The 10,359-nt window shown below is 31.2% G+C and overlaps 1 protein-coding gene across 1 annotated transcript; it reads left to right on the top strand.

The window, feature by feature from the left end:
* The first annotated feature begins 220 nt into the window (after positions 1 to 220).
* LOC133329416 (thrombin inhibitor hemalin-like) lies at positions 221 to 589 on the top strand. Its single transcript, XM_061537889.1, has one exon. It carries the CDS (start codon positions 221 to 223, stop codon positions 587 to 589), a length of 369 nt encoding a protein of 122 aa, XP_061393873.1.
* The last annotated feature ends 9,770 nt before the right edge of the window (positions 590 to 10,359 follow it).

Below are 10,359 nucleotides of genomic sequence, written 5' to 3' on the forward strand. Positions count from 1 at the left end.
AACAGTATATAACCACATGCGGCTTAAGCCTCTGCTTCAGTTGCTTCATACACTTCAACAGAGAAACCAACCCAGCGAAATTGGTCAGAAATAAAAATATACAAAACATTAAAAATCTAAAAACATTTGGGCGCCACATTTCAATAATCCATAAATTGTGAAAGTGTTTTTGAAAATTAAAAAAATAAAATAATTTAAAAAAAATATATTTATTGCAAAAATGTTCTGGAAAATTCGTAATACCTCAGCTGTGTTGTGCATGGTCAGTGTTGTCATCTGTGTGATGCTGCTATGTCTCCATACCCCATCTGTAGATGCCAAACCCTACGATTTATATGATGATGTTTCGGAGCTATTTGAGGCAATGTCTTTAGATGATGTACCCGGTGCCAAGGAAGCTGAAAGACGTGAGCCCAAAGATTTCTGCCGTATGCCAGCCCGCAAGGGTGTATGTCGGGCCCTGATACCACGCTGGAGTTACGATGCCCAGAAAAAAGATTGCGTGGAATTTAAATTTGGCGGTTGTGATGGTAATGACAATAATTTCCCCAGCTACAAGTCATGTATGGCCACCTGTCAGGGCATGTAAGGAGGTGCATCCTGAATATTTCCAAAATATCGTATTTTAAGTATTTTTTCCAAAATTTTGTAACTTTAATAATTAATTTCAAGTGTGATAAATTTTAAAAAAGAAAGAAAAAAAGGTTCCTTATTTTTGGAGCATTAATATTTGTATGGCCAAAAACTGGGGAACCGATAGCTTTAAGGATTTAATCCAAAAAAGGAAATTCGGTTATTTTTTGTTTAGTTTATTATTTATAAAAATCGCTTTTTTGTTTCAATATTTATTATTATTCTATTTTATTTTTTTAATTTAAGAAAATTTTATTTTCTGAAAATTCCAAAACACACAACCAAAATAATGTTTCCTATAAAATAGTATTAAGTTGAAAATATTGTTGACTATATTGGTCCAATATGTGCTGTAATTTTAATCTTATTTATAATATATATATTGAAAACAATAATAAATAAAATACATTATTTAAAAATAAACAAAAAACAATTTTTAATTTTATTTGAAAAAAGTGGAAAATTTTTCAAAATTAAAATTTAAAGTTCGATTAATAGAAAAATTTTGGCAGTTTCTGGAACAGTCCAAAGAAAAAGTTGGTCGGGATGTCTATAAGGTCAATTATCTATATGAGAGTTTATCGAGGATAATATCTATGGGAGGAGCTAGAGGAGGTCTTTTATCTGCCAACAAAGTTGATTGGGAAAAAAGGATGTACATGAGGTATATTATTTATAGCAGCGTTTATATCTGAAGGAGAAGCCACAGAGAGGACATGTAGAAGGTCTTCCATTACTATAGCCTACAGAAGGGTTTTTGTCTATAAAGAACTTAAAGAACCTTTTCTATCATATTAATAGAGAACCAACTGAAGAACCTATAAATTATAGAACATCAGCAGAATCTATATATAGTTGAACTATCTCTAGAAAGCCATTAGAAAAAAATCCATCTAAAGAAGACCTGTCCGTAAATGAACTAGCTATGATATCCAGAATAACTTATAATCAAATAGTATCTACCGATTGTATCTTTTCTATAGAAGACACACAAAAGTTTCTATGTAAAGTGTTTTTTTTTATGGGAGGGTCTTCTATATATACTGAATGGAAGAAGATATGTAGTAATCATAAATGACCTACGTTATGCATTCTGTTTATAAATTTAGACCCTGCAAAATGTATATTTATTTACAGAAGTCCCATAAAGGACCTTCACAAGACCGGCAGCATGTTTTTTATATAAGACTTATAGAACTTCCTACAGAATGTTTTCTATCTATGGAGGATCCTTGAAAGGGCATCCGTGTATAGTGGGTCCTTAGCATTTATTAAAAGCGGATAAACACACTTTCTTCTGTTTACATAAATCCGCATTTATTATAAATCGACCTTCATATGGTCTTCTGTGTATAGAGGGTTTGCAGAAGATCCTTTATCGAGTAAAAACCTAGCGAATATTTATACCCACAACCTCATGGCTAATGTGGGAACCTATATCTTGTATCCATAGAGGATCTAGTGAATTCAGAAGACTTGTTATTCATAGAAGGTCTTCGGTCTGTTTGTTTAGACCCTGCAGAAGATTATTATGTTAATACAACTTCTCCCCCATAAAAGAGCATACAAAAGAAGGAGAAGACCGACGGGTTCCACATTTGGACTTGATATAAACTTGGTAAAGTTTGGTTCAAATCGGACATTGCATTGACAATTTTTACCACTTGTAATGGATGTACCAGATGCAGTGGACCAATGGATCCCATCTTCGGACTTCATCTATGCTTGGTAAAGATAATTGGCTGCACAAAGATTGATTCACATCTGATAGTATATTTGCATGATATTATAAATATTCATTTGTAGCAAAATTTTGAACATTTTTTGGAAGAGGTACCAGAAGGAGTGGACCAATGAGCCCCATCTTCGGACTTGGTAAAGATAATAGGCTGTGTGAAGTTTGGTTCGAACCGGGCATTCAATTCGCCTGATATTAGATTTATAAATACTTAAGTTTTGTGGGGGAGAAGGTGTGGACCACCTATGGGTCCCATCTTCGGACTTAATATAGGTTTGTACAAAGTTTGGTTCAAATCGGATAGACCGTTCGCCTGATATTGGATTTATAAAATGTTGACCATTTGTGGGGGAGGTACCAAAAGGAGGGGAACAATGGGTCCCATCTTCGAACTTGATCTAGGATTGCTAACAAAGTTCGGTTCAAAACGAATAGTATGCTCGCATGATATTATAAAATTAAATTTTAGCGAAATTTTGAACATAAGAGATTTACGCGTAAGGGATTTACGCGTAAAAATGGATTGATATTCACCATGTTCGAACTTTAACTAAGTTTGGAAGAAATATTACGATGTGCAAAGTTTGGATGAAAGGTTACTGTTTGAGTTTGATAGTTATTGTGTGCACCACCGACCAGATAGACGAACTGACGGACATTTGTAAATTGTTTCCAACTTTTCTGGAACGGAACCGATTCGCACGAAACTTAACACACATCATTCTAGACTTAAGTCAGGGACTTTGATACACCATTTACCTTAAATCGGACGAAAAAATATATGGGACCTATATCTAAATCTGAACCGATTTTCCCAATTTCAATAGGGTTCGTGGCTAAATAAGTGAACTATGCCAAATTTCATCCAATTCGGATCATAAATGCCTGTACTTTGTTTATAATTGAACATGGACAGACAGACGAACGAAATGCATAAATCGACTTAGAAAGTGATTCCATGCATATTCTCAAAAGGAACCATGTGTCTATCTCGTTTCCTTTTACCTTTTACAAATACATAATAAAGACACAAAGACATAATACCCTGTACCACAGTGTGTGAACGGTATAAAAGTCCTGTATTCTAGAAAAAAAAATATTTCAAGGTATTCTAAAAAACATTCTTAACTTCATCGCTATTTAAATGGCCTAGTACATATCAATAATTTTTTTTAATTCTACTTTTTTCTTTTCTGCCTATAACACACATTTTCTGGAAAGTTATTAAAGTTCGGTCAAATAGTAGTAATTCATTTATAAAGCGTCTTAACCATGATGATAATTATGCTTACCATAGCAATTATGATAGTGGCCATTACTAACCAACCAACATTGTTTGTTTACTTTTTTATTTCTTTTATGGATATACAAACAATTCTCCCCACACCGCAATGCAGCCCCTGCTGCACATTGAGATTATCATAATTCATAAATTACCACGTTACCCATCCATTCATTGGCCAGTCACTAACTAACCGACCAAAGACAAGCCATGGTTTGTTTATTCGACTGCTACTACTATTTGCAAAGATCTTTTGCAATACATTATTGTTATTGTTTTTGTTATTAATTTTTTTGTTTAATTTTTTTCCGTAACAACTAGTGGTGATTAGGATGATGGCCCCTAGTGCAACCAACATGGTGAAGGAGCAAGAGATCTACATTAAAGGTAATTTTTCTGTAGTATTTTCCAGAGAATTATTCTTGTGGAGTTTATTTGCTTAAAGTCGTCATCATCAACATCGGCAACACTATCGTGTCAGTCGTCATCGTCGTCACTATTCTCGTAGTTTCCATTGGCATTAGATAAAGAGGAAAAAAATTACCTGCCGGTATAGAATTTATGTTCATGTTTTTATTATTAAAGAGTATCAAGCCCCCCTTTGAAACACCCATCCACCCATTACCTCTCTTTTTAGGTTTGGTTTTTTTAATTCACTTTGGCACTTGGCCAAGAATGTTGTTGTAGTTGGTGGTGGCTGGTGGGTGTTAGTTTTGGGTGCATCGATCCGATCATTGTTGTGCACCAATACAAAAGGTGAATAAACTCTAATGGCTTGGTTTTTTTTCAGATGTTTGTAGTTCTAAATAGTAGTTGTTGTTTTTGTATTTATTGTAATTTGAATTAAATGTGCGGATTATGCAAAGCCATCCATTACTCTAATATAATCCCCTCTCCCCTCATCACTCTCCCATTGCAAAAGAAATGACTGACATTTGTTTTCATATGGGGAATGGGGGAAAACTATACACCATAGTGTCAATAACCTATTATTAACCCGCATTTTATTTTCGCTGCTCTCTTCACTTCTCTTTTCTTCTCTTTGCCAACTTAGGTTTGAAAAATTGGCGTCATTTCAATTTTTTTTTTTGGTTTGTTTAATAGTGCGTATTTTCTACAGATCCTCCCATGAATATTTATATGTTTACATTTCTGTTTTTTTTTCAAAACTATTTTTAGATATTGATTTATGTTTTGTTTTTCTGTGTGAAAAATTCCCCAAAGGGTAATTCACCTTTTGCAGTTTTTATTTTCTGTGGAGTAAATATGGGAATATGTTTTTTATTAATTGGAATTTTATGTCGATGATAAATTGCTTTTTGTTTATTATTATTTTCAATATTGTTTTGAGATAGTTAATGGGAATTACATAATTCTGGGGGAAAACGAATTAGATGATAACCAAAAGGCGGAAATTTGTTTTTATTCTACAAAAAAAAATTGTGACTTATTAGGAATATGTTTTTTAATAAAAAAATAATGTTCATAGACCCAATGAATTAGGCTATTGAAGTTCCTCAGGACTTTGGTTTAATCAATATTTCGTAGACCATTAGGACAATATTTCCTCTATAGAAAAAATCGTTATATTCTCAGATAAAAATATTATAAAAAATTTGGTCAGCAGGAGTAGAACTGGTTTAATAGAAACCAGTAATGAAAGTAGAATATACCATATAATCTCGGACATCGACATGGACGGATCGAGCTGCAGCAACATCGTTGGCTAGACCAGATTCGTGCAAAACGAAAGATATATAGGGACTTTAGTGCACCATTTACATTAAGTCGGACAAAATATGTATATGGGAGCTATATCTAAATCTGAACCGATTTTCACGAAACTTAACACACATCATTCTAGACATAATTTAGTGTGTTATACCAAATTTCGTGCATATCGAAAGATATTTAGGGTCTTTGACGCACCATTTACCTAAAATCGGACTAAAATATATATGGGAGCTATATCTAAATCTGAACCGATTTTTACGAAACTTAACACACATTATTCTATACTTAATTTAGTGCGCTACACCAAATTTCGTGCAAATCGAATGATATTTAGGGACTTTGGGGCACCATTTACCTAAAATCGGGCGAAAATATATGTGGGAGCTATATCTAAATCTCAACCGATATTCACGAAACTTAGCACACATCATTCTAGACTTAATTTAGTACGCTATGCCAAATTTCGTTCAAATCGAATGATATTTAGGGACTTTGGCGCACAATTTACCTGAAATCGGACGAAAATGTATATGGGAGCTATATCTAAATCTGAACCGATATTCACGAAACTTAGCACACATCATTCTAGACTTAATTTAGTACGCTATGCCAAATTTCGTGCATATCGAAAGATATTTAGGGACTTTGGCGCACCACTTACCTTAAATCGGACGAAAATATATATGGGAGCTATATCTAAATCTGAACCGATTTTTCCCAATTTCAATAGGGTTCGTCCTTGGACCGAATAAGTGACCTATGCCAAATTTCATCCAATTTGGATCATAAATGCGACCTGTACTTTGTTTACAATTTAACATGGACAGACAGACGGATGGACGGACATGCATAAATCGACTCAGAAAGTGATTCTATGCATATTCTCAACAGGAACCATTTGTCTATCTCGTTTCTTTTTGCCTGTTACAAACATATGCACAAAGACATAATACCCTGTATCGCAGTGTGGTGAAGGGTATAAAAACCAGGACTGTATTTTTTTAACAATATGAAATCTACTATATTTTATAGAAAAAATGCGCTGAATGTTTCTGGCACAAACTTACCAAATCATAGCCGACATATAAAAGTGCAAAGTAGCGGAACTTAATATCAGCCTCATGGTGCAAAGTAGCCGAACTTAAACAAATTTTTACTTGATTTCTTATAAGAAAAAATCTCTTTTTTTATATAGACACAAAAAAATCGGAAATCTTGGGTCCTCAAAACCTATTTTTTTTTTTTTTTTTGATAGAAACCATTTGCAGAATCTCTTTTAAAATTATTTTCTATAGTAAAAATTAAGTTACGTGGTCGAACGATTGTTGTTCTACACTAAAAAGTAATCCTAAAGGCCTCAACATTTGTTCTATTAAAAAATAATAATAGTTTCTTCCCCTATATGTATGTTTCTTCTATAAACTTGGTCAAACAAAATTTTCTAAGCCCTCAAAATATTCCTCTAATAAAAAGGCCTAAAGCCTTCGATATACAAAATACCTCCTTAATTTGTTTATTTATTTTTTTAATATAACAACAAATTATTTTACAACAAATATGTAAATCAATCATGCACGGTCAATATTTACCAAATCCGTTTTTTCCGAAAGTAATTCCTATTGAATCTATTCCGTTTTCCCTATTTTATTCCCTGAGTTTTTTTTCGGGGAATAAAACGTATTTGAAGTAGTGAAACTCTTCTTCGTTAAATAATGTACGTTATTGCCATCTCAAAATAGTCCATTAATGCCAAAATTTGAAATATCACCTTAAAAACTATTCTTGGAATTTCTACGTCATTCGCCAATTTCCATCTTTGCAAAATACAAACCCCCACATTTTTTGTTTGGTAAATAAACCATCAAAAACTAAAGTTAGGTCTAGGTTAACAAGATAGTACCGATGTTTAAAACGTTAAACATTAGTTTAAATAACAGCAATCCAACAAAAACAAATAATAACTATCCAAAACAACAACAAATCGAACCATACACAATTTTATCTCCATTTGTCATTTCCAAAATAAAAAACAGTAAACAAACATAGCGAAATGTGTTTTGTAGATCGCCCAAAGGCATTCATCATTTCCGATCCAAAACAACAGCTTCGATTTCATCCACATGAAATAGCCAAACACAAAAACAAACCAAAATCTTATTTGACATATTTAATGGTAATCTTCAAAATTGTTTTAACGGTTCGGTATCGATGTCGAGAGTGTGCAAAAGATCAACATTTTATTGAAATGAAATATTCACACACACCAATAAAAAAAGTGTTAATTATGTCATTTGGCCATAACAGCACTACATCTGTTATACGACCACAAACGGAACAAAAAAAGACAGACATTCATTCATAAAAATTTATCAAAATCAAAGCAATATTTATTTGCATATTTGTTTGTTTATTTTATGGCCCCAACATATTTCCGATTTTAAATAGTTATTTCGTGTGATTTATTGATCATCGTTAGTTTTCTCGAATACTATTTCCAGAATGTTTGAGAAAATTTCTAAATATTTTAAAACAAATGAAACATATTCAAATAAAGTAAAAAGTTCGTACAGTCCAACCGAGACGAACTTGTTATAACCTCCAAAAAATAGGGTCTTGAAAAAAGATTCTTTAATAAATCCACGCCTTGGATGGGTCTTGAAAAAAGATTCTTTATTAAATCCACGCCTTGGATGGGTCTTGAAAAAAGATTCTTTAATAAATCCACGCCTTGGATGGGTCTTGAAAAAAGATTCTTTAATAAATCCACGCCTTGGATGGGTCTTGAAAAAAGATTCTTTAATAAATCCACGCCTTGGATGGGTCTTGAAAAAAGATTCTTTAATAAATCCACGCCTTGGATGGGTCTTGAAAAAAGATTCTTTAATAAATCCACGCCTTGGATCCTTGAAAAAAGATTCTTTAATAAATCCACGCCTTGGATGGGTCTTGAAAAAAGATTCTTTAATAAATCCACGCCTTGGATGGGTCTTGAAAAAAGATTCTTTAATAAATCCACGCCTTGGATGGGTCTTGAAAAAAGATTCTTTAATAAATCCACGCCTTGGATGGGTCTTGAAAAAAGATTCTTTAATAAATCCACGCCTTGGATGGGTCTTGAAAAAAGATTCTTTAATAAATCCACGCCTTGGATGGGTCTTGAAAAAAGATTCTTTAATAAATCCACGCCTTGGATGGGTCTTGAAAAAAGATTCTTTAATAAATCCACGCCTTGGATTGGTCTTGAAAAAAGATTCTTTAATAAATCCAAGCCTTGGATGGGTCTTGAAAAAAGATTCTTTAATAAATCCACGCCTTGGATGGGTCTTGAAAAAAGATTCTTAAAAAAATAGTTTTAAAAAAATATTCTTTAAAAAGAAATAGTTTTGAAAAACTATTCTTTAAGAAAAACGGGTTTGAAAAAATATTCTTAAAGAAAAATAGTTTTGAAAAAATATTCTGTAAGAAAAATAGTTTTAAAAAAATATTCTGTAAGAAAAATAGTTTTGAAAATATATTCTGTAAGAAAAATTGTTTTGAAAAAATATTCCTTAAAAAAATAGTTTTGAAAAAATATTCCTTAAAAACAATAGTTTTGAAAAAATATTCTTTAAGAAAAATGGTTTTGAAAAAATATTCTTTAAGAAAAATTGTTTTGAAAAAATATTTTTTAAGAAAAATAGTTTTGAAAAAATATTATTAAAGAAAAATTTTTTTGAAAAAATATTCTTTAAGAAAAATTGTTTTGAAAAAATATTCTTTAAGAAAAATTGTTTTGAAAAAATATTCCTTAAGAAAAATAGTTTGGAAAAAATATTCTTTAAGAAAAATAGTTTTGAAAAAATATTCTTTAAAAAATCCACGCCTTTGGATAGTTTTGAAAAAATATTCTTTAAGAAAAATGGTTTTGAAAAAGTATTCTTTAAGAAAAATGGTTTCCAAAAAGTGTTATTTAAGAAAAATTATACGTAATTATACTTCTAATAGAAAACTTTCTGGATATAAAAATACAATCCCTCATCAGATTTGGGCGCCATCCCCAAACATATTTCAAACAATATTTTGTTTCAGAAGAGAATTCACTGCAGTTGCTATCACTGCTTGTTTCCTTCCATCTTACAAGCTACAATAATTTAAAATCCATTTACAAGTTTCATATGTATGTGTATATATTTATAGTCAATCTTTTTATATTATTATTATTATTACATATTATTATTGCAAATTATTCCTAGAGACGTTCATAATTTTCAGTTTTTTTCTTTCGTATTATTTCTAATTTTCATTTTACTTGAAACGTGGTTTTCACTATTTATATATATTTTTAATTTATAATAATTAGAATAATAAGATTGTGTATAGTGTGTTGTTGTCAGGATGTTTGTGTGTGTGTAAGTAATTTACAAAACATGTCAAATACCATATGTTATGATCTATTTTTCATATCCTTCTGGTTGCGTTCTAAAATTTTGTTTTTTTTTTTTCAACAATTAGAAGATGTGGACAGAATTTGGTTTTGTTTTGTTTTCGATTAAAAAAGAAAAAAAAAACATACTTTTGTTATTGGGTTTTTGTAAATGTTGTTTGTTTACGCTTTGCTAAATACAAACTTAAACTTAATATATATAATCGAATCAAAATTGTATATAATATGTAGGTTATATATAATGTATATAATAAGTATATATATTTATTGGGAAGGGGGAAGGAGGATGAGTGGAGGGGTTTTTAATTTCGTTTATGGCAAAAAAATATTTTTAAAGGCAAAACTACACATTTTTCACAAGGTAACCTTTTTTAAGAACATTTTTTAGTTAATAAAGTTTTTGTTTTTGTATGGAGAACTATTACACAGAACAATTATACAAAAAAAAGGAATATTGGAAACTTTTGTAAAAATAATCATGTATGTATGTGGAAAAATGTTAAGACTATTTTAGATTCCATTGGATTATATATCGCGCGCTATGCTTCT

The sequence above is a fragment of the Musca vetustissima genome, unplaced genomic scaffold (genome assembly GCF_032173495.1).
Source record: "Musca vetustissima isolate MV318-11 ecotype Yass unplaced genomic scaffold, APGP_CSIRO_Mvet_v1 utg13054, whole genome shotgun sequence".
Classification (NCBI taxonomy): domain Eukaryota; kingdom Metazoa; phylum Arthropoda; class Insecta; order Diptera; family Muscidae; genus Musca; species Musca vetustissima.